This window comes from Echeneis naucrates, chromosome 24 (assembly GCF_900963305.1).
Source record: "Echeneis naucrates chromosome 24, fEcheNa1.1, whole genome shotgun sequence".
NCBI lineage: Eukaryota > Metazoa > Chordata > Actinopteri > Carangiformes > Echeneidae > Echeneis > Echeneis naucrates.
In genome coordinates, this window is record NC_042534.1 from 1,248,574 (window position 1) to 1,273,412 (window position 24,839).

The window sequence follows — 24,839 nt, forward strand, 5'->3', positions numbered from 1 at the left end:
GAAACAGAATGTAACATGACGGAGCATCAACTTACCGACACACCGAGGAGAAGGAAGTCCGGCCGGACACTCACAGAGCCGGTGAACACGGAGTCGGACTGATGGAGCCGGAAACACTCCGAACTAAAACTTTCTGCTTTAAAGCTCCACCGACTGACGGCTCTGCACCTTTTCCCGCTCAGCCGCCATCTTGACCGCGGCGGGCCAATAGGTGTCTGCGAAATATCGTGAGTTTTGGGAAACCCTCCACCTGTTTACAGGACGTGTTTGTTATATTGAACATTTGATTTATGTTGTTTAATGTGATTTAATGTGATTTTTGTTCCACTCTGCTGTTTCCCGTTTGGACGGTGGATTTGGAGAGAAGCTCTGAATAAACCTGCAGACAGACACTTGGAGGAACAGGAATCAAACATCTGTGATGAAGGTCTCCGATCTGTCCATCAGATGGACATAACTGAGCTCTTCATCATCTGGAAACAGTTTGGATCAGAGATCATTGTTTTCTTCAGCTAACCCTAACCCTCAGACTGAAAACCTGCTGGAGCAGCATCATTAAAATCACTCCATCATTCCTCATCATTTCCCTCTGAAACGGTCTTCAGTGAAGAAAACTGTAGACTTCCATGTTTTTTGGTTCAATCAGCAGAACTGAGAGAATGTTTTCAGGAGACACAAATCTGAATTGTTGGCTTCTTTTTGATCCAGAACAATTTGGGAATATTTACATCAAACAAGGAATGAGGAAAAATCTGAATAACTGTCCAGCTCAGCTCAGTGTGGAAGAAAACTGCTGTACCAGAGCAGATGTGGAGTCTGAGAGGCTGTGAATTTATTTAACATTCAATAGTAACGCATTCAAGTTTCGAGTTCGAGTTCACATACTTTTACTCAGTATTTGAGTTTTAAAACTCCACTCAGACATCAAACATGGGGCGAACATCGGAGCTGTTTGAGCTCAGCTGTAATCACACTGAGCAGTGACGCCAGTTTTAACAACACCACAGCCAGATGAGAAGGTAAAGCAACAACAAGATTTACACAACAACAAATGAGTTCATTCTTTTATGGTAAAGCAGAATGTATCAATCATATATGCAGATAGACTACACACATTACATTTGTTTCTTCTAACTATCAACATATTGTCAGTTTAAGAGTTTTTCCACAGAGCCAAATTAAAATGTCACAAATCAAATATACTTCACTGGATCCCTAAAGTACCCACAGCAGGGAATTTGGATTCAAATATACAGAATAAAAATAATTTTACAAGAGTGTTAACATTTGATTATCATACAGATCTGCTTCACAGTGCAGAGCTGAAGTCTGATGGTGAACAGAGTTAACTTTGACTTCAGCTGCTGAGCTGCAGTCAGAAAGGTTTCTGTCCACAGGAGAGACTCTGACCTACAGACCACACAGAGACACTGAGGAACCAGAAGAGATCCTGAACCCAGGATACAGAGGTTCAGTGAACGTGGTGTTGAAGGTGTGGAGGTGGATCAGTGACTCAGAGGAGACTCTGTAGAAGGACAGAGAGCCAGCACGATAATCTAAATACACCGCTACTTTGTGAGAGACAGAGGAGGAGATGGATGTTTCTCTGTTGTTGTGCCAGAAAGAGAAACCATCATCAGAGCACATCAGACTCCACGACTGATGATTTCTTCCAAACCAACAGTGATTATTGCCTCCTTTCTTTCTGATTCCTCTGTAACTCACTGAGATATGAACCTTTCCACTCCACTCAACCTCCCAGTAACAGCAATCAGTCAGACCATTTTTATACAGCAGCTGAGGACAGATATCAAATCTGTCTGGATGATTACGATACGACTGATGCTCCCTCACATGTGTCACTCTCCTATTGTTGTCAGACAGTTTCAGGTTTGTGTTCACCGTGTTTGTGTCCAGTTCCAGTTCACAGGCATCTGATGGAGAGAACAACAGCTTCAGTTTATCATCTGTTGATTTATCAGTGAATCATTCAAACTTCCATTTCATCAGCTGTGAATAATGTTTGACTACATTAAATTTAAACCCAAAAACCCAGTTAGAACATCAACAGTTACTGAACATGAGAGTCAAGATGGCAGCAATGTTCTGCTTTGTTTCTGCTGTGGAGCCAAAGATGACGGCTGATGGAGATCCACATCAATAAACACATGGAGTGTTGATGCTGAATGAAACTGGAGAAATTCATCTTTGTACTTCAGTCTACTGTAACATGAATCAAAGTGAAAACACACTCACACTTCCTCAGACCAAGTCTCATTCTCTGTGGTCCACCATGGTCCACCCTGGAGGAAGAAACAGAGTCCTCAGTTAGTCAGAGAGACAGAGAAACAGAGTGAGAGCTGCTGTTGTCTGTCCATCTGTCCATACCTGAGAGTGTCCAGTCTCCAGCCTGGATCCTCCAGTCCAGCAGAAAGAAGCTTCACTCCTGAGTCTCCTGGATTATTGAAGCTCAGGTCCAGTTCTCTCAGATGGGAGGGGTTGGAGCTCAGAGCTGAGGCCAGAGAAGAACAGCCTTCCTCTGTGACCAGACATCCTGATAGACTGAAGACAGACAAAACAACCAGTGTTGATGAGAAGAAGGCTGACTGATCTGTGATTATTCAAACATCAGGTCTTCTTGGAGTTTCTCACCACCCGGATAGTTGACTGAATTAAAAGAGCTGTTACATAAAAACCCCTGAGATAAGATCAAATCCTGACCTGAGAGTCTCCAGTTCACAGTGTGGACTCTTCAGTCCATCAGACAGAAGCTTCACTCCTGAATCCAGCAGCTTGTTGTTACTCAGGTCCAGATCTCTCAGACTAGAGGACTGGGAGCTGAGGACTGAGGACAGAGCTTCACAGCTTCTCTCTGAGAGGCTACAGCCACTCAGTCTGAAAACAGGATACAGAAAACAGTATTTGCCCACCGTTCTAGGAGGGAAGAGCCCCTCCTCCCAAAAGGCACACCTTGAAGGTCAAGTTAATTTTTTTTTTTTTTTATATAGCACCAGATCACAGTAGAACTCATTTAAGGTTATTTTCCTACAGAATTGGTCTATACCACCTGCTTTTAATCAGACAAATAGTTTTGTGTTATTGATGTTATTTACATAATCACAGGTCATTTCTGTCTCCTCATGGTCACGCCTTTAGAGTTCATGTATGTGTCACACAAACTGGAGCAGCAGAGGCTTTACTGGAAAAGGCGTTCTGATACTCTCCATCTTCAGCCTTTCAGAGGATCAGCTGTGTGCCGAACTCAGATTGGACATGACTCTGACAGAATGATGGGACCCATGTGTGGCCAACAGCTCCGATCCTGAACACAGGAAGGAAGTGGACTCCATCGGCAGCAACTTAGCAGGCTGAGTCAGCCCTCCAAGACCGGGATATCGTACAACAGGAGGAGCACCAGGAATCACAAAGTGTAATCTGAATGCTGCTATGGTTGATTTATCTGAATTATCCCTCAGTGTTGTTCCACATTATATTAATTGATCATTCCTGTATGTTGAAGCATTTTACACCATTCTTATAAAAGAAGAATCAAACACTAACCTGAGCTCATTAAGTTCACAGTGTGGACTCTTCAGTCCATCTGACAGAAACTTCAGTCCAGAATCCTTCAGCTTGTTGTTACTCAGGTCCAGATCTCTCAGACTAGAGGACTGGGAGCTGAGGACTGAGGACAAAGCTTCACAGCTTCTCTCTGAGAGGTTACAGCCACTCAGTCTGAAGAGGAATTGGAGAAATAAAACTTATAAGAACATGTTTTTGGTGTCAGCTAAAGAAAAAGATTCAGTTGATGTAGATGGATTTATCGGCACATACAGAGCTTTGTTGGAGGCTTTGACCACCGGCAGCAGCTTCAGAAGAGCCTCCTCTGAAGCTGAGTATTTCTTCAGGTCAAACACGTCCAGATCTTTTTCTGATGACAGTAAGATGAAGACCAGAGCTGACCATTGAGCAGGAGACAGCTCATCTGTGGAGAGACGTCCTGATCTCAGGGACTGTTGGATCTCCTCCACCAGAGAACAATCATTCAGTTCATTCAGACAGTGAAACAGATTGATGCTTTTCTCTGGAGACAGATTCTCACTGATCATCTTCTTGATGTACTGGGCTGTTTTCTGATTGGTCTCTGAGCTACTTCCTGTCTCTGTCACCAGGCCTCGTAGGAGAGTTTGGTTGGTCTGCAGTGAAAGACCCAGGAGGAAGCGGAGGAACAAGTCCAGGTGTCCATTTGGACTCTGTAAGGCCACGTCCACAGCTCTCTGGTAGAGAGTTGAAGATGTGCTTCTAAACATTGTGAACCATGAGGGCGCTGTTTGTTCCTCTGACATCAGATTGAATCCAGAGTTGACGAAGGTCTGATGGACATGAAGAGCAGCCAGAAACTCCTGAACACTCAGATGGACGAAGCAGAACACCTTGTCCTGGTACAGCCCCGTCTCCTCTCTAAAGATCTGTGTGAACACTCCTGAGTAACCAGATGCTGTTTGGATATCGATGCCACACTCTGTCAGGTCTGATTCATAGAAGATCAGGTTTCCTTTTTTCAGCTGCTCATAAGCCAGTTTTCCCAGAGACTTCAACATCTTCTTGGTCTCTGGATTCCAGTGTGGATCAGTCTCTGCTCCTCCAAAGTACTTGACGTTCTTCACTTTGGACTGAACCACCAGGAAGTGGACGTACATCTCAGTCAGGGTCTTGGGCAGCTCTCCTCCATCTCTGGTCTTCAACACCTCCTCCAGAACTGTAGCAGTGATCCAGCAGAAGACTGGGATGTGGCACATACTGTGGAGGCTTCGTGAGGTCTTGATGTGGGAGATGATCCTGCTGGTCTGCTCCTCATGTCTGAACCTCTTCCTGAAGTACTCCTCCTTCTGGGAGTCAGTGAACCCTCTGACCTCTGTCACCATGTCAACACACTGAGGAGGGATCTGATTGGCTGCTGCAGGTCTTGTGGTTATCCAGAGGCGAGCAGAGAGAAGCAGTTTCCCCCTGATGAGGTTTGTCAGCAGCACTTCCACTGAGGTGGACTCTGTAGGATCAGTCAGGACCTCAGTGTTGTGGAAGTCCAGAGGAAGTCGACACTCATCCAGACCGTCAAAGATGAACACAACCTGGGATTTATTAAACTTGTGGATTCCTGCTTCTTTGGTTTCAGTGAAGAAGTGATGAACAAGTTCCACCAAGCTGAACTTCTTCTCTTTCAGCACATTCAGCTCTCTGAAGGTGAAGGGAAATGTGAACTCTATGTCCTGGTTGGTTTTGTCTTCAGCCCAGTCCAGAGTGAACTTCTGAGTTAAGACAGTTTTCCCGATGCCAGCCACTCCCTTTGTCATCACTGTTCTGATTGGTCCACTTCTTCCAGGTGGGACTTTAAAGATGTCTACTTGTCTGATGATTGTTTCTGGTCTGTTCAGCTTCCTGGATGTTGTTTCAATCTGTCTGATCTCATGTTCCTCATTGACCTCTCCAGTTCCTCCCTCTGTGATGTAGAGCTCTGTGAAGATCTGATTCAGAAGGGTTCTGTTTCCTGCTTTAGGGATCCCCTCAAACACACACTGGAACTTCTTCTTCAGGTTAGATTTGACTTTACGTCGACAAACTGGAGCACGACTTTCTGAATAAACAAAACATAAATTTGGTTAAAGAATTTGATCATATTTCTCTCCGTCTCCTCAGATTTCAGTAAATGTTTCATTGATCCATCATGTTAAATCCTCTTACTGCTCTGCAGACAGTCAGCCAGCTCCTCCTGCTTCATCCTCCTCAGGAAGTTCACTGTGATCTTCAGAAATGCCTCTCTGCTCCTCCTCTGCTCTTCATCATCATCACCTTCAGTACTGAAGGATTGTGGGTAATCTGGACTCAGATTCTTTTTGATTTTCTTCAGCTCGTTCTTCATAAAACAGAAGAGTTTCTCCTCCAGCAGCTGGAACACAACAACATCCAGTATAAACTCATGGATCAAACCATCTGATCATCAGTCAGCAGAGTAAACTTCAGCTGCTGCTGTTCCATCAGTCTCCTTCCTGAGTTACACAGAGAGCCGTTATTCAGACCTGCTGACTTCAGGGTTAGGTTAGGCTGGCTGCCTGCCTCTCTGGTGTAACTGTAAGTTTGAGCTTTAAATCTGACAGCACAGAGATCCTCATCAAACTGATACAGCCCTTCAACACAACGTAGGAACGTAGGAGTATTAACTGAGACTGAAGCTGAAGATGGATCAGACCACCTGAACTGTTCACTGATGGATTACTGTTCTATAGTGAACTAATGGGCTTCAGTTCATTACAACCCTCAGTCCTCTCCAACTGTCTCCTACCCCCAAACTGTTCAGTCCAGTCTGTCACAGACTGAAGCTCTACAGCTCTGTGTGTCCTGTCGTCAGCAGTACAGTCATCAGAGGAACATTTACACACCATAAATATGGAGTCCAGGTCTGAGTGATGACGTTTGTCGGACTGGACTCTGAGGAGAAAAGACAAACACAGTTTGTTCCAGGTGTTGTTTGTCAACATCGGAGAAAATGACTTTTCTGAGTCAAAGTGAAAATGATCAGCTTTTACCTTTTTTCTTTGATAAGATGATCCACAGAAGGATCGCTCTTCATGGACACACAGCTGGATCCAGCAGGTTGTTGTCCATCCTTAAAGTTAGAGGGAGGACCCATCGACCGATCGCTCTTCATGGACACACAGCTGGATCCAGCAGGCTGTTGTCCGTCCTTAAAGTTAGAGGGAGGACCCATAGACCGATCGCTCTTCATGGACACACAGCTGGATCCAGCAGGTTGTTGTCCATCCTTAAAGTTAGAGGGAGGACCCATAGACCGATCGCTCTTCATGGACACACAGCTGGATCCAGCAGGCTGTTGTCCGTCCTTAAAGTTAGAGGGAGGACCCATAGACCGATCGCTCTTCATGGACACACAGCTCAGGTCAGGAGGATCTGGTCTCTCCTTCAGTTTGCTGGTAGAAACAGAGTTGACAGTTAAAGAATGGATGAACAGGGAACCAAGCAGAAACTTCCAGATTTTAGAACAGAAATATTTCAGGAGCAACAAGTAAAAGTGTGAGTGAGTGTGGATAATGATGGAGCAGTGATCTGAGAGCTGAGCTCTGACAGGGAGAAGAGTCCTGGACAGTTAGAGATCCTCATCTCACCTCTGAGCTTTGGTCTGACTCTTTCTTCTCCCCCTCAGACTGGTTTTAGAGGGGGGGCCTTCGTCCTCTCTGTCCTCAGACTGATCCATAGCTGAGCCTCCACCTTCACACAAACACAACAACAGGACACATTCTTTCTCATCACTGTCACTAATATGTCACAAACTTCGGCCCTTAACTGCCAACAACAAAAAACTGTTTTATTTTAACAGATTCTGACTGACATCAGAGAAAATATTAAAAACAGTTGTATTCATATTAATCTGAAACTTCAACACTATATTATGAATTACATCCATTTAATGGGAAAAATATCTGAACTGTGAAGCTCAAATACATTTAAGATCCAACAAAAATCTGAGTTTAAGAAATTGTTAAACATTTACATTACACTTAATTTGAGGAACTGTTCCAACCTAATAAATTCAGAGTGAAAGTTTAAATAAAAACATTAGTCATGGCAAAACAGAGCAGGATCACAAAAAAAAAAAAGAATTAGTCCAATAGATGGTACAGCTGAAACAGCTTCTTTGATCCACACATCAAGTCAGAAACTTAACTTCACAATGGAATATACAGATTTCTCTGATCAGATTCTCACCTGTTGAACTCACTTCAGGTCGACTTGCAGTCACTTTCCAGCTTCTTGTTATCAGGAAACTTCTAAAGAGGAGAAGCTGCTCGTTCTCCCTCCTCAGCCCTGTCTGAGAGTTTAATCTGAGGACGAATCACATCCTCAAAAGTTCTGAGTCAAAAAACAAAACAAAACAACATCAGCATCTCATGACCTGATCAAACAGAATGTGAAAATTTACAGTTTTCTGTTACTGTATCTAATAAATAGTTCTATGTTTGACCCTGAAACATCCTCGTGGTGACTGAATTTATGTCAGTAAAAGAAGGAGTGCAGCCTTTAACCTGTACATAGTGCTATAAAAATGAAACCATCACATACAGCCTGGGATGAAAGCAGAACTGTGAAATTCTTACAGTTAAAATCACAACAAAATCAGTTTGGGAAGATTCAGGGGGGGAATTTTAAAACATTTTATTGATGTTTACTTGAAGAAAATGTCACACCTTCGGAAAGTCCAAATCTAAAGTAAACATCAGCCACCACAAAACCAGATAAACCTGTTTAAAAAAAAATCAGAGGGTGCAGCTTCATGTGTCAAAACATTTGACGAGAAAAGCTGCTCATTCTTCCTCCTCAGTCCTTTCTCAGAGTTTGAGCTCAGGAAAGGTCACAGCCTCATAACATCAGAGGCTAAAAAACACCAGCGTTTCCTCAGAAAGCAGTCTGACATTTATCTCAGATCTGCTTCTTCCCTCTGAACACTCAGTGGTGCTCACTGACCATCCACGGTGGGATGTGTTGATGGAGCTGCGATTTAATGTGTGTCACATTATTAATCAAACGTGGCCATCGAAGGATTTCTCTTTTACTGTTCTCTGTTAAATAGTTCTGTATTTGAGCCTGAAGCTAAACACACTGAAGTCCACCCTCGTGTTGGCTTCAAATTTCTGTCAGGAAGTTCAGTGTCACATTACCTGTCCCATGACAGAGAGGGCATTCATTTAAATAAGAACAGACTTAAAAATGTACAATGATAAAAGAATTGCTCAGATTCTCATTTCCGTCAGTAAAATGACACAAAGTCATTTATTTAAACATTTTAAAACATCTGCGATCCCGGATAAGCAGATGAAGATGGATGGATGGATTTTAAAACATTTGTTTCATGATTTCCAAATTAGTGTTTATTATGATTCACTGTATCAGGAAATACTGAGACCATTAGAAGTGAGAGTTAAATTCATTCAGCCAAATTAATTCAACCCGTCAGACCAGTTCTGGACTATTTTTGTTCTGACTTCTCAGAAACTCTGCACACCTGTTCCAGGAAATCACCAAACAATATTTCATTTTTAATGTTAAGGTGTTAAAAATTTCTGTTCCAGTCAAGATTAATATGTAGTGACCATTTAAAACCTTTAAAAAGGTTAAATCTATTTGTCTGCTTATTTTAAATCTTATTAAAATATCCTGCATCTTTACTCAGAGACAAGAGCAAAGTGAAAAAACTATTCAGTACTGATTCTGGATCTAATGACGATAGATTAGAAAAACAAGTCTGTAAATACGAAGGAAAGACAAAAGCTAGGAAAGTAGGTAGGAGGTAAAAAAGTTCTGCTCACCAGTCAAACACTGAAACAACACAGTGTGATCACAGTGATCCTGATCAGACATTTACAGATTCTCACCTGCTGAACTCACTTCAGGTCGACTTGCAGTCACTTTTCAGCTTCATGTGTTCAGGAAACATGTGAAGAGAAGAAGCTGCTCGTTCTCCCTCCTCAGTCCTGTCTGAGAGTTTGATCTAAAGAAGAGTCACATCCTCATAACTATAAAAAAACAGAGTGACATCAAAACCGGTCTGACCTGGACAGAAACCGAGTCAGTGACAGAACATAAAATCAGATGATTTAGTTCTGCTGTTTGTCCACCAGATGGAGCAACAAATCATCTAATGTCCTTCAGTGTAGCTCTGTAGATTCATAAGTGTTGATGAAATTTAAAACAACAATCAACGGGTTCATGACTAATAACTGTAGGAACCAGTTATAGACTGAGGACCAGTGACAGAGAACTGGATCATTTTTTCCTCTGCTGTGAACGGTCAGCTTGATCAGCCATAAAATGATGAGCAGGAATGATGTTGTTGTTGGAATCTGTCTCCACAGCAGCCAAACTAGTCTGGTCCCCATCCATCCATCCATCCACTGATCATAATCTGTGCTGCTCATACCTGCAGGGGTCTGGACCCAGTCCTGGCTGGAGAGGACCGGCTCACCGTGGATGGGTCAGTGTCCATAACAGCTGTTCACTGTCTCACCTGCAGGAAGCCCTCGGGCTGTGAGGAACAGAACAAACCACTGATCCACCGTGCCGCCGTGGTTCAAGCTGTTCTGCAGCTTTTCCAGCAGATGATGCTGTTGAACAAACATCAACTCATCCTGCACCTGCCTGAAAAACAGAGTGAGCAGCCCACATATCTAATGCCTTTACAGTCATTTATGGCCAATTTTTTTTTACTTTTTCTGTCTTTGTTGATCTCAATAATTCATTAAAATCTAATCACAGGGTCAATTAAACGGCCCGGTGAACCTCAGCCTGCAGCCAAACATCATTCATCTGGTTTATTTATTAGAAGCTTTGCTTCCGGTGAATTAATGCTTTATGGTCCAGATGTGGAGGGAAATCCTCAGTCAGTGTTTCACTGCAGCTGCTGACGCTTCACTGAAACTCAAACGAGACCAGAATCAGAGTGCAAATGTCAAGTCCATCTATTTCCTTCGAAGGTTTACTGATTATACAGCTGATCTGACCAAGGAGACTCCGCTCTTTTCATCTTCCTCCCCCTGCTGTCAAACTTCAGGCTTCTGTGACTTCAACTGTTGTTTCGCTTCATTTAGACTCAGAAGGCTCTGCTGGCCACAACATGGCAGCCCGAGGCTCCAGATAACACTTTCTCCTTGAATCCGCACCAAACAGCTTGTTGTCTGAGGATTAATTCAACTGGATTAATGAATCTGGAGGACATTTTGGAGCTGGCAGAACAATATGCGGTTACATTTGAAGTTTGCATTTCAAATTTCAACACAAACAGATGTTTTCTTCTATTTTTTTATAGCATCAGGCCACTCTTGAAGTTTCGGCCTCACAACATGTGGACAGCACATGAACACATGAAGGGCGGAGTCAAACTGGCGTTTGAAAAGCGATCGGATGTAAAAAAGAAAAAAAGAAAATCCACCTGCTGAGCCACCCTGTTTGGCTGAGAAAGGAGGATCACTCCTGTAACAACTATCCCCATCTTCAGTTAGCTGACGGGTCCAGCCCCTTGGCCGGCGCCGGGCCTTGAGCCAGGCAGTGAACGGACCCGGTCTGATGACGGTGTGATGCTGGATGATGGTAGAATGTCAGAAAAGAAAAAGATATTTTTGACATTTCCCTTAAAATAGTCCAACATCCTTTTCATCCATCTTGGTCCTGAATCAGGCAAATGCTTGAGTGGAGCTCTACCTATTGACTCATTTCAATCTTGATTCATTTTGTAAATTGATCGCTCAGCGTAATTGCCTAGCTCAATGCCACATCTCCATCTTTGTCACTTCAAAACTAAAAAGGTTCAGTTTAAAGTCACACATGACGACAGTAAGAACAGAAACTCATATTCCACCAGCTGAAATGAGGAAAAGTAAAACATCGTGCACATGAAAAATCAACGGTCTGCATTGACCCAGTGTGGCGTGGCGCGATGAACAAGTGGTTAGGTATTCATACCACATGGACAGAAAAAGCCCCAAAACAGGAAATTCCCAGTTAGAACAATTATTTGTTTGTATCAAAGAAACATTTCATTAAAACCAGTTTCAGACTGCAGATGTGTACTGTTTGACTTCAAGATTTAAGGTCCAGCATGCTGCGTCTCCCCAACCTGATAAAGCTCCTTTCTGATTTAATATCGACACTGACCTGATATTAGATTTTATAGGTATGGAATAATTGGCACTCGGCCTCCTCCCCTAAATACGATTTCCTCTGGTTTTGGTCAACGCTCGAGTCCTCAGTATTCAAGAAATAGATTAGCTGAATAACGTAACTACTCTTCTGTCATGGCAGATATTGGTGTAGCATTTAAAAGTTATATGGATTCATTTAATTACTGAGGAAGTGTTTGTGTTTGGATAGGTGTGTGTCGGAGCGTGTAGGGAGGTTACCTCGCATGTTAAGATTTATGATCAAGTTGCTGTTTTTCCAGGTACCATAAAATTCCCACCTGTGTGATAACAAGACTCATTATTTAGTACATTTACTCCTGTTGCTTTGTGAATGTTTTCCATCTGTTAACGCTGTAAAAGCAGTTTAGTATGAGCATGTTTCTTTGGAAAATTTCTTTGCTGCTTATAATTGACTTTTATGCCTGAGGTGGGGGTTGTTTCAGTTCAAACCAGAAACATATCTCATGTTAACAGTATAAATAAAAGGAGGAATATCGACATGATCTAGACTGCTTCTAGCTTCTGGAGCCAGACTGGAGGTGTCCGGTTTCTTTGACTTCCTCATATTCTGAATGTTTTGGAGAACATCAGAAGTCGAAGCTCAGCAGAAGCCTGAAGCAGTGATTTATTTCACCCAGTAATTTCATCAGCACTGGAGAGATGTGGTTTTTCCATTGTGTTGTTTTAAAGCTGTCAGACATGTAAACCGTAACAATCCATCATAAGAAATGTTCCCTTCTTGTCCAGAACAGCGTGAGCCTCGCCTGTTCATGTAAAATCAGCACAGGATTCAGTTTGGTTTTTGTTTTTATTGAGTTTATAGAATTAAAAATCTTTAACAAAATAAATATCTTGCAATAAAATACTCTACACACATATATGATGATATACATTTAGAAAAGGCTGCGGTTCAGAACAAACTACAAAAGCTGATTCACAGGTGGAGTTTGTGTTTGTGGCAAAGTTAATAATTAATCTGATGAACTGTCACACGTCTTAAGTGTTCATTTTTCAGTGAAGCTGGGCCCTCTGGGAGGAAAAAACACCGCTGAGTGTTCGGAGCAGCAGACCCTCCCTGCTTCATTCAGGAGTAAACCTGCGTGTTAAACTGCTCCACCCGTCTCTGCACACAGCCTTTGTCGAAGTTCGTCGTTTCTGGTTGTTGTGTGAGCGCAGTGTAATACAAAACAGCATGAATGAAACCGAAACGTGACGGATGGATGGTGTTAAATTCTTACTGAGCAATCAGCGCTTTATTAAACAACAGGTCATTTTTCAGCCAACTCACTGTGACCTTTGACCTCCCTGCAGGGACAAACGAGCTGTTCCTGTTTGGTAATGAGCTGCAGGAAACAGGGGAAGATAAGAAGTTAGTGAAGGTTTGCTCCTGTGAGATGTGCATTCACCATATGGCTCAGATGGATGCGGCTTCGGCCTCCCTGTTAACTGTAGCCAAAGGCTCACCGCTGAAAATGTGCTGCTCGTGTTGCGTGTGTGTTTCAACTACTCGCACATGCCCGAGAGGCGCGCGCCGCAGGAGGGCGTCTGTGATTTCATTTTCTGCCTGTCCCAGATTTAAGCGCATGGGATCATCCATCACAGGCAGCTCCACGTTCCCTCCATCGAGATTCACTTCTCCACGAGCCGACATAAAACATGAGGTGCACAGCTGTCCGTCTGATGCCTGTTAAGTCTGAAAATAATAATCTCCTGGCATTTTTACAGGTTATAGATTTCTCTTTTGTCTTTCTGCTGAGGCAGTCCTCTTTAAAAAGCAGGTGGGTTCTATATGAAGACCTCAGGCTCATTATGTCATCATCTCTTGGTGTTTGAATGGCAGCTTTTTACAAACTGCAGATTGGTAATCTGGTTCCTTTTCTGCTAACGGCTCCTCCAGTGATCACTTCTTGACCTCCGACCTAAAGGTCAGACCGCTGACGGATGCAAGCTGCTGAGGTCACGGGGATCACGGCGGCCTTGATGCTGTACAGAGTATTGAAATGTTGTTTTTTTTTTTTTTTTTTTGGATTATATTAAATATGTGTAGATGAGAACTATGAATCACTGTGAGTATACATCAGTGTACAGTAACGTTAAAATTTGTTTAACAGTCCCACATGTCTTTGTGTTACCTTCAGGGACATCCTGACATGTTGGAGGAATACGTGCATTCACGTATAAAGTAAGACTGTCAGCAAGTTAAATTTATTATCTTCCTGATTTATACTTCTTGGAATATTTTGCAGCTATGTGAAGAATGTTAGGCTCTCTGTGAAGCTTGAACTGTGTCGATACCTCACACTGATCATGAGCTGTTTTAGTAAGGTTGCTGATAGAAATACTAAAAATCATAGAAAACTGATGGTGGTGATAAAAATAGATATTAAATCTGGATTGTTTTTTTGGATTTACTGCGATGTCCTGTTTTATAAAATGAGGTTTTGTATGCCTGCTAAAACTGTAATTACTGGAATTAGAAAGCTAAACTGAGACAGCGACAATTTCACTGCAACCTCTCAGCAGACAGGCCACCTCTAGGAAAAAAAAAGTTGATTTCAGGAATAAAGTTTAGAACAGTTTCAACAATTAAGTCATTTGATTTTAAGATAAAGTTGATAAAGTTGAGACTACAGATCAAATGTTTTAATTTTGAATTAGTTCAGTCAGTGATTGTAAATTAAAATAATAAAAAAATGAAAACATGCTGATGTAATCTGGTCTTCTCTGGCTAAGGTCAGAAATATTGGGTAAATATTACAACTTTTTATATATCAGTTGTATATTATATATAGAGAGAGAGTTTATATTATTCCGAAAGTGACTTTATTCTTGAAATCTCTTATTTTTTTCCTTCTTGTGGCCCAAATACTCAGTCATGGAGGAAAAAGTGGTTTCCCTCGCTCTAACCTCCCGTCAGCGTGTTGAAACTGTCCGTCACCGTGCAGGAGCAAGATGAATTTAACGTTGTGGTTGTTTGTTGTGTTCGCCTTTTATCAAACCGGTTTGCAGACTTTGTGTGGTCAGTGTTTTACCGTTCTTTAGCTTAGCTTCAGGAAAAAAAAACCTTTGAGAGGCTGCCGTCAGGACAGCCAGGCGAACAAAGAGGTGCGTGTCTGTTATTAGTGCCGCTGCTCGCTCAGGTCTGGTGTTTGAGTGTGTGCCGGCTCCTTTTTTCCCAGAATGCAGCTCTGTACCCCTTCAGTCGTTTTCCCGTGCTCTTCTTCGCCGCAGCGTTTTCCTCCCTGGGTGAGAAACATCACTGTGGTCAATCTGCCGTCCTGCTCCGAGGACACGTGTCTGTCCTTGTGTTTGTGTCCTTACCCTGATTGTGTTTGGGCGGCGCAGAAGCTCAGACACTCGGCGTCCCGTCGGTCCCTGCAGATGCAGCGGCCCAGCTCCCTCCGCAGTCGCAGTGACCCGAACCCGTAAGGAACCAGGTGGCTGGAGGAGAGAGAGGCGGGATAATAACAACAGTGTTCCCCTCAGGATGAACCTCAACACCTCTGACGTCTAACGTTGTCAGATTTGTCTCCTGGTGAGCAACAAAGAATCAAAGCACAACCCCACAAACATCAGAACCATGAAACAAACAGCATCAGTCCACTAACACCAGTGGGAGGTGTGGAGACAGTGAGGGGTCAAAGGTCACCCTCAGAGCTGTTTCACTGTAATAACAGTGGCGTGAATCATCACGGCTTCTGGCCAGCAGTTAATTTTAAAGAAGGGCTGAACTTTCTGCTTTACTGTTTGTGAAATCCAACATTTGTGTCACATACTTGAACTGAGGTTTGGACCCACTTTAGATTTCAGTCCAGCTGAAATCATTTTATTGTGAAGACAACACCAGGACACTTTGCCTGTTTTCTTTGTACTCACATGAAACGGTGAAACATCTGGATCCCATTTCTACCTCCACCCCCAGCTGGCTCCCAGCTCCTGTTCGCTAATTAATTAAATTGAATTTATTTTTCTTCCTTTTGAAAGCTGGTTGAACTTTGTGCCAGTTTTAAACTCCTGTTGGCCTCTCTTCCACCTCCATGTCTTAGTGTCTCAGCCAGCTAAAATACAAATAAATCTAAACAATCTGAAGTGTAACCTGATGAGTTATGGACCTACTGAAACAAAGTTCTGTTGAATCCTTCTGTTTTCCATTCAAAGCTGTGTTTTATACAGAAGTAGAGCTGAAAAAGGAGGACTGATATTCAACCAGGCTCACAGTTGTTAAAAAGCTTTTGCTCTGTTTTAGCTCTGTTTTTGTTCTCCACCACAAAGAGCTCCTGAGCACCAGCTGCCGCTTTAGCAGCTACATGTCTCTGTTTAAATAGTTTTTATGTGCCAAACTAAAACTAACACTTAAAACCAAGAGCTTGTGTGATTGAACAGTTATTTTAGTTTTTCTAAGAATTATTATGATAAAAAGCATCTATAGAGAATTTTAATGGTGTTATTTAAACGGCAGAAGAAAAATGATCACTAGTATGAATATTAGTTATTATTATTAATTAATATGAATATAATGATAGAAAATCAATCAGCGAGTGTTGGGCAGGATTGCCCCAGGAAAAGTCTCCAGTTTGACTCTGTCTCTCTGCGATGGGTCGGGTTTGAATCCCACCCTGCCTCCCCTCCTCCCTCTCCCTCTCCGTCGTTGGAGCATTTAGTCATGGTGGCCACTGCTGTTTAAGAACTCTTGATGATGGAGGCGGGTAGATTGCATCCCACCACACGGCTAAGTTTAGACTAAATTAACAATCTGAGCCTTAGTGAGAGGGTCCCGCCGCCGAAGGAGCCGTTTTTGGATCATCTCTGGAAGCTATTTTGGTTCCACCTCGCTCTCTCCCACTCAAGTTAATTAATTTCAAATGTGACTGGCAGTCAACTCTCCACCGATGTGTGTTATTTTAACAATTTTCAGTTTTCTTAAGTTGTTGAAATGTCCGGCAGTTTGGAACAAACCTGATATGATTAATAAAGGAATAAAAAAAAAACCAAAACATCCAAATCCAATTCACAGCTGGAATAAAGACATCGTTCCATCTTTTAACCTTCAATTTAAAAGGACATGCATCAATTATTACAAATCCTTCTCATTTAAATTCACCAGTTGGATGTAAACTGGCTGCCGAGGTTCTGGTAAACTGCAAAATGGGAGCAGGCTGTGAGGAGTTACGTGGTTGTGGGCAGATTTGGGTCGGACCGCAGTGATTAAAGGGTTAAAAGGAGCTATTTAGAAAAAGCAGAAATTACCCTTCGTTAGGAAAGGTGCGCTTTCTTATTAACTCCACCACATCTAGCTGCTTCACTCATCGCTCGGGCATACGCAGCTAAAATGAAGTTAATTGCTACCAATGGTGAAGAGCTTGGTGGTTCCAATGGTTCCGGTCTGGGAAGCCGAATAAAGTTTCTGCTCCGAGGAAAAGATTCCGAGATGAGTTTATGAGCTTTAGTGCGAAGAGATGCCGTGACGACTGATGTTAATGAATGTGTTTCATAAAACAAAGCTGGGATTTAACAACCGAGGCCTCGGCTCAGCGTTGCATTGTGGGAGTTCAGTTTAACCTGCAGGGAGGTCTTAACTCAGGAAATAAGTCACGCTAATGTTGAAGAATTCTCTTTCCTGATAATATCTAATTATCTCACAGTCCGTTTTCAGGGCATTTCTGCATGAAACAAGGCAGCGACATTTGAAAGACGAACACATTTGGAAAAATATTGCACATTGTGTGAAATATTGCGATGCTGCTTTTTAACTGCTTTCAGATTTCCTCATATAAAAAAGCTTTATATTCAGAACCGGAGTGTTATCCAGCTGTTCTGACATAAATATGATCGAAACTTTCAGGGCGAAGCTGCAAAATGTGTCTTCACCTCATTTTTCCAACCAGACAAAAGAAAGAGTCAAATAAACAGAAGGACGGACGTCGCAGTTCCAGTTAATTCCAACATTCATCAAAGCTGCGGTCGCTGATATACGACCGACAGCGATCAGCCTTTGGATGGAACCGTTGGCAGCTTGGAGCTCCATCACCTGAAAACTCACAGCTGTTTTTATCAAAATTCACATTCAACATCGACGCTCATTTGATATTTAGAAGATTTATGTAGGTCGTGTTCATATGTATGAACAAACAATGACTTTGGCTGCACTATCTGTTATATACATTATTTAATTCTATAACGTTAATTCTATATGACATTTAACATTACGCATGTGAGTAAAAATGTGGATAATTTAAAGGGAGTGTTTAAAACTGGCTCCGCTTTCAGATGTGTTATTTTCTGTTCTGAAAACAACTGACGTGGCACAACAGTGAAAGTTTTTCTTCGTGTCGGACTGCAGCTGCTGTGAGATTACTGATCTGTTCTTATCGTGGTTTAGTTTTATTATTACAACCCGATCTTTTACTGAGCAAACAAACACCTTGGACCCACCTTGGGGTGTTGACCCAGACGATGCCAATGTGGCAGAAAAAAATGCACTCTTTGTCTTTCTGGTTTTCGCAGGAGCAACGTTTCTCTCGGCGGTGGGCCGTGTGGGTGAGCTGCGCCGGGGGCCCCTCCTCCACCGAGGGGCCTGCAGCAGAGAAGGCTGGAGAGCACAGATGGGAGAAGAAAGTTATTTTGACATTCAGTTACGTTCCTGTTCAGAGCTGTTAAAGAAAACTTCCTGTTTCCACCCAAAGTCTCTTCATCCATCCAAAGATTCATCATCACGACAGAAGAAGAGTCCAGAAATAAAGTGACCATCACAACCAATCAAAAGGACACTTTGAGCTGCAGCTAATGTTCCTTCCGTTCATCATTCAGGAAGGTAAGGGTTCAGCTTGTGCACGATCAGCTCCATCATTGGCCGATCAGCAGTGGAAGGAAACAGGCCGCCATGTTTTACTTTTCTGTACGTTTGTTTGTTCAGATGAAGGTGTCAGAGAGAATAATGCAGCACCTGTTCTGGCCACCCGGTCCCGCTCTACATGTTTTTTTACACGACGAAGAGGAGGAAGTAAACTCACTCCTCGTCCTCCTCCTTCCTAATATGAACGATGAAGCCGTTCAAGCCAAACTTCCTTTTCAGGGCTGGATGATTAATTTCATTTATTTTGGCTTTCAGCTGTATGAAAACTAAATAAAAGAGACCTCGCACACTTCCAGGTTACATCTCTGTGTGTCCGTCTATATTTAGTTCACTTTCACACAGTTTGTTTGTTGCTTTCTGTTATCTTTACTTTTAAAAGCAGCCACTGCTCATTCATTCATTTACAACTTAAAAGATGAATGTGAGCTTTGGGTCATTGTGGACCAGCCCTACTTCGTCGTCTTCTTCTTTCTAATACTTGTACAAATACAAAAATGATATTATAACAGTGTTCCTACATTAACAATACTGATTGTTCTACTTTCTCTGAGACGTCATTAATTCAAAGCAGGAATGTCAGAAAAAGCGTGACTGTTGATATCAAAGATAAGATCTGTGATCAGTTCTGTGTTTGTGTACGTCTGTGCTCAAAGCGGATTTTCAGCAGATTCCAGGTCCGTCTAAAGTCCAATTATTTGTCCTGCAGACTGGAAATCTGGAGCGTCACGCTGCCTCCTTATCTGAAGTCGGCCTTTCAGAAAATAAATGCGGCCTCTCCGACAGTTTGCTTGGTCATTTTTTGGCACTGCCAAGCCAAACTGGGCTGAACTGAAAAGAATGCCACAGGTTTTAGGACATTTGCAGGCATCGCATGTCCTCCAGGAAACACGGCCTTCATGCAGCCTGCTGATAGGAGCCGCCTTTACTCAGACAAGGTTAGACCAGCAAGATGGAGGTCCGGCTGTCTGGCCTGAGCTGGAAAACCCTCCAGTGATGCTGCATCTCGAACTTGGAGGAACTTGAACTGATTTCTGGCATTACAGCTCAGATATTCATCCTGTCCTCTGCATGATACGGAATCCAGAGTCACCAAAGACAGGAGAGGAAACTCTGTTTCTCTGAAACTGAAGAGCTCGAAATAATTTTTTCTTATAACCTTTGGCAAGTGATTAAAATCACATAATATTTTTTAATTACTTAATTACTAGAAATGAATGCACCGATCAGACCGACTGTGACTTTTTCAGCAGTGAGTCATTGAAGCGGCTGCTTGAATCACTTCCACCTCACTTGAGTCACTACACATGCAGCAGTGATTAACTACACAAATGATTTCATTCATGACAAATGTAAAGTCACTGCAGATGCAGCCTAAAGCGCCACTTTGGAGGTCTTCTGGAACCAAACTGGAGCTGATCCCATGTACAAAACGGTGACACGTCCTCAGACCTTCTGTTGGTTCTGCAGGCGATGGGGGATCCATGACCTCATGATTACTGCGGACGAGTCCACATGGCACATAATGTTACATAATCACACAGGAAATAGGTTGTAGGTTTGAACCCCCCTCTGTCGGAGCATGCTGGTCCTGGGAGACTGTGCCGGCTCAGAGATCCAAACCACACGCCCGTCATCTGTCACCGACACTCCTGCAGGTCAGCTTTCGACAGAGCAGGAAGAAAAACAGCACAGAGCTGAAACCTCATGTTCACAGTCTGTCCAGTTTTTTCTCCGGCTGTAAGAAAGCACTGAAAAGACACTCAAAAGAGACGTCCCAGTCGCTGTTTCATCTCCCCTAGTGTGTCACATCAGACTGGAAGCTGGACTTCCTGGCTAAAGGCAATGCAATACTTTATATATGTGGTCCATAAACATCACAGTCCCGTCTGTCTGCCCTCCAACTTGCCCCGAGCGCTGTGCACACTTCCTTTCCTAATAGGTTCATGGATGTGAGGCCTTTGTGAGCCTGTGCCCATAAAGCAAGAAGCCTCTTTTATTCTGTAGATGTGCAAGCAGATCATTTGCATCTGTGGCTCCAGACCCCCCCCACCCAAAAAAAACCCAAGGGGCAAAAGCTGTATTCGGGCTCCTACAGCGTTCAGGGACTGCCAAGCCAAAGTTGAATTTATTGCCCTGCTATGAGAGAGTCTGCCTGGCTCCGTGGGCTTGGACAATATTTGACAATATACATGCGGATCAGCTGCTTAATCCGTGAGCTGGCTGTTATGATTGGCAGCGGCGGCTGAGCAGGTAGGAACCCCCCAAACGCTGATGTGGAATACAGAAGTCAAGAACATGGACTGATCATTTCATGACCCCTGCTGTTTGAGTATGCTTGGAGGAAAGAAAGGTTCTGCAGACAGGCTGGACACGTCTGAGCGGACTGACGGGACGGAAACGTGTCCCGTCGTTTCTTTACAGGCACCTTTCCTGAGCTCCTGAGCGAGCTGTTTGTAGACCGAGGTCACGAAAAAGCTGCAAACCTTCACGGCGTAAACTTGAAGGTCGAGGCAGGTGTCAGGGTGAGGTATTTATTGGTGCTGGGCGTCAGGATCTACCCAAAAGTCCGTGAAATAAGTCACTAAATAAACAAGAGGATGAAACATTTTTCTGCTACTCAGATGTTTATTTTTTCCTGTCAAGTCAAATTATTTTAACTTGGACAACTTGATAAATGTCTGGATGGATTCCTCAGCTGTTTCCCACCCTGCACCCTGCTTGAACGAATACTTTAATCTCAAAACAAAACAGAAACTAACCCAAAGCGTCTTATTAAGTTAAGATTACATTAGTCTGATAGCCTTCTGTTTCTCCAGCGCTGCGATCATCCAGCCACATCCCAAAGGATTAAAAAAAAAAAAAACTTTGTCAAAAGGACAAAAGACAAAATAATGAGTGTGAAATCTGTGTGATCCTGGTTTTTGTTCCAGGTCTTAACTCAACAAACACAAATCCCAGGTCCGTCATTATTCTCCTGGCAAAACGGTTTTCCATCTTGTTCCCAAAATGTGTCAGGTCTATTCAGCGTAGGACGGAATAATGGAGGGCTAAATCTCATCATCTCAGAGAACATTGACAAGAGTCGTGAGTATCTTAATGACTCAACAGTTATTTTGGATTTATGCATCATACGTTTTGGATTTGTGGGCGATTATCAGTTTTTGCAGGTCGAAAGCCAAAAGTCATGAAAAGTCATGAAATGACTCATCTCTTCAGAAGGAAATCTGGCGTCTCAGTGTGGAAGTTAAAACTTTCACGCCAACTGAGAATCCTAATGAATCTGTAGCTTGTACAGTAATTAGAGAGCTCTGATGATTTATTTGGGTGCAGGCCTCATTCAAGGATTCGCTAATCCGGTAATGGGATAATAATTCCCAAATACAGATGCTGGAAGAATCTGGTAAAAGGAAATAATGTTTAATTTAGGCTGATATGAGACGATGTGATGCTGCCGTGAGGAAAGATCTTTCCATTTTTGGATTGGTGCAGTTTCAGAGCAAACAGCCAGTTATGAGGAAGAAGGAACCGCCTGCAGAGCTCTGAGACAAGATAATGTCAGAGCGCAGGGGCCTCCATAAATCTTACAACCAGAGCGAGCACCGAGGAGAGGTGGCCAAGATCCCATAATCCTCTGGCTGAGGGAGAACGTCCAGCCTCTAATGAGATGAGCAACAATGCAACACAACAGCCACACAAAACATCAGCGGCAGCAGCTCGACCCTTTGTGATGGAAATCTGCTGGAATGACTCTCAGACCATATTTATGGAGGACAGAGTCTCTATATCACAGAGATCCTTAATTACAGACAGACATTTCCTGTCTGCTTATGTTTTATTAAAAATGCTCAGGTTTGAGATAAAACTGTGTTTCTGACTTTGAGCCTTTTGTGAATTCTTCATTTGTCACTTTTACACAGCGGAGCCCAGAAGTCACTTCTCGTGCGCACACATGAATCTTCTGAGCTCCAGTTAAAATACTTCCATGTTGATGAAATAAAGGAAGGAGCTTTGTTCTTGTGTTGCAGAGATTCATCATGGTTATCCATTTGTGTTAAATTATCTTATAACGACTCTCTTCTGCAGAAAGTTGCGAAGGTTTGCAGCTAAACTCTTTTTTTTAAATAAACAGTTGGTAAATCCAGCCAAAGAAGATTTGTCAGCTCAGTTAAGTTCGGGGTCGGCACGTTTTATTTGGTCTTGAGGTGATTGTGGACATTTTCCAGTGTTATCTTGTGATTTATGCAGCCGACCTTAATAAGTCTCAAAGGTCGGGTTGTAACACATGATGGAGACAAACAGGCAGCGCAGAGGAAAACCAAAGATAGCAGAGAGCAGAGACAGAAGGTAAGATGTTGACAGAGGGGACCCTCCCTAAAAATATTATGGATGGTGGTGGTGGCGACGTCTGCTCAGGAATTCACTCTCAGTGGTTTGCAGACGAGGTAATAAGCAGACTCTGGACTGTGATGACCACAAAAATCAGTTTCATAATGTCAAAGTCAGCTTCAGTAGCAGCTCACCTCTCCTCAGGCCGCGCACCAGCCCGCCTCAGGATTTTACTGCCATATCTCCTCTTTACTTTATAGACCATAAAGTGCTGCAGTAAACTTGATATATACTCTGCTAACAAAATGTTTTGGGTTTTTTTTTCTGAGAAAGAAGCTGTTTTCCATAAACAGACTGTACACGCTGCACAGGGAAAGGGGGAGCGGGTTAGTCCGGCCGTGTCCCAAAGTCAGAGCAAGAAGGAAGAAGGTCTGGAGTCTCAACCACCTGACGGCCAAAGTGTCCCCCACAGGGACGCAAATCTGAGACGACAGCAGTTTTTAATGCAGCCACAGTGTTGGATAACTCTCCTGAAGGATCTGGAGGTGATGAAAAGGGTTTTTACAGACATACAGCTGCAGATATCCAACTGATGGCTTCACCCCAACGTGTGTTCAGTCAGTGACAGAGCTGAGGGGGTGCTGGCGGGGGGGCCAGGGTGGGCCTTCCTATTCCGTGGACTCATGCAGGTGTAACGAGGAATCTCAGACCTTCTGGCAACAAGATCTTACAAACACATTCCAGACTCTCCCTTAAGCAATAAAACCTAAAATCTCTGTGACGTATGGAGATGCATTCCTGAACGAAGAAGCGAAGGCAGTCGGGTTCACTCCGAGGCAATTATGTGATTATAGAGTACATTTCCTATTTTCATTGACTTTCATTTATTTCAGAGCTCTAAACTCTCAACAGTTCACAAATGATTGGATAAAGACTTTGGACTCAAGTTTACCACCAAGATGATCAGATGAGTGACTGAGACATTCACACGTAGTTCACAGTTCATTAACTACACAAACAAACACACACTCAGCTCGGAGATACGGACCGGTGGACGAGAGGACGAGAAGTTTACAACCAAAAACAAGAAAGACAAGCGCAAACACCTGAGCTGTAATACTGTGAATTAAAGCTAATCATCAATAAACAACATGAAAAATGAGCCGTCAAAATTCATTAATTATTGATAATTCTTTATAAGATCATGCATTTTTATTTTCCCCAACAATATTCTAAATGCTTACAAATGCCAATTGGAGAAGTTAAGAATCTGAAAACAAGATCAAATCTTTAATTCACCGAAAAGCTTCAGGCTATCCATCCAGGAGCAGAAGTCCTGTCTGAAGATAAACGGAGCTGGATTTACCTTCAAACTGCTGGAACAACATCAGCGCCGTGACGAGCAGCCAAAAGTAAGTGAAGTCCATCCTGTCCAGATGAGAAATCCCTCCGAAGCACGCCGGTGTGCAGGTAAAACTCCCCACAGCAAAAAAAAACAAGAACACCCGAGCTTTTGAATGTTCCCAATGAAAACCGAAGAGAAGAAAAAGTCAAACAACAACAAAAACAATAATAATAATTCTGTCAGTCTGATCCGGCCGGGTGGATGCTGAAATCTGGATCCTGGGGGGCTCTGAGGCTGCGCTGTGGTCTCCGGGCGCAGTGAGGACGGTGTGATGGATCGGGCTGTACTGGAGGAGGAGGAGGAGGAGGAGGAATGGGAGGAGGACACCTCAATCAATCACAGCTGCTCTGTCTCAGTCGTCCTCCCTGCAGGATACACCCCACCCACCCCCGCCCGAGTCCTTCCCTCACTACTGCAAATGAGTCTCTGGATTCAGAATGAAACTGGGGGGTGGTGTTGAATGTGTGCTTCTGTTAGAAATGAATTTGATGCAGTCGAGATAACTGAGGTG

General features: G+C 43.1%; 2 protein-coding genes across 2 annotated transcripts; both read right to left on the reverse strand.

The window, feature by feature from the left end:
* Nucleotides 1-1,052: 1,052 nt before the first annotated feature.
* LOC115037302 (protein NLRC3-like) lies at nucleotides 1,053-9,601 on the reverse strand. Its single transcript, XM_029495742.1, has 11 exons — nucleotides 9,444-9,601; nucleotides 7,780-7,923; nucleotides 7,179-7,281; nucleotides 6,582-6,983; nucleotides 6,435-6,483; nucleotides 5,740-5,944; nucleotides 3,835-5,632; nucleotides 2,722-2,895; nucleotides 2,389-2,562; nucleotides 2,257-2,303; nucleotides 1,053-1,934 (listed from the first exon to the last, which is right to left on the reverse strand). Exons 3-11 carry the CDS (start codon nucleotides 7,265-7,267, stop codon nucleotides 1,411-1,413), a joined length of 3,462 nt encoding a protein of 1,153 aa, XP_029351602.1. The 5' UTR covers nucleotides 7,268-7,281; nucleotides 7,780-7,923; nucleotides 9,444-9,601; the 3' UTR covers nucleotides 1,053-1,410.
* A 5,460-nt stretch (nucleotides 9,602-15,061) lies between these two features.
* Nucleotides 15,062-24,350, reverse strand: LOC115038191 (endothelin-2). Its single transcript, XM_029497066.1, has 3 exons — nucleotides 24,290-24,350; nucleotides 18,177-18,333; nucleotides 15,062-15,185 (listed from the first exon to the last, which is right to left on the reverse strand). Exons 1-3 carry the CDS (start codon nucleotides 24,348-24,350, stop codon nucleotides 15,062-15,064), a joined length of 342 nt encoding a protein of 113 aa, XP_029352926.1.
* Between the last annotated feature and the right edge of the window lie 489 nt (nucleotides 24,351-24,839).

Bases quoted from the DNA above. Each gene is read 5' to 3' on its own strand.
- LOC115038191 (XM_029497066.1), bottom strand. From the start codon at position 24,350: ATGGACTTCACTTACTTTTGGCTGCTCGTCACGGCGCTGATGTTGTTC. The intron at 18,334-24,289 runs GTAAATCCAGCT...TGTGCTCTCCAG, and splicing joins GTTGTTCCAGCAGTTTGAAG to CCTTCTCTGCTGCAGGCCCC. The intron at 15,186-18,176 runs GTGGGTCCAAGG...TCTCTCCTCCAG, and splicing joins GTCTGGGTCAACACCCCAAG to CCACCTGGTTCCTTACGGGT.
- LOC115037302 (XM_029495742.1), bottom strand. From the start codon at position 7,267: ATGGATCAGTCTGAGGACAGAGAGGACGAAGGCCCCCCCTCTAAAACC. The intron at 6,484-6,581 runs GTAAAAGCTGAT...TTTTCTCCTCAG, and splicing joins CATCTTATCAAAGAAAAAAG to AGTCCAGTCCGACAAACGTC. The intron at 5,633-5,739 runs GTAAGAGGATTT...TTGTTTATTCAG, and splicing joins GGCTGACTGTCTGCAGAGCA to AAAGTCGTGCTCCAGTTTGT.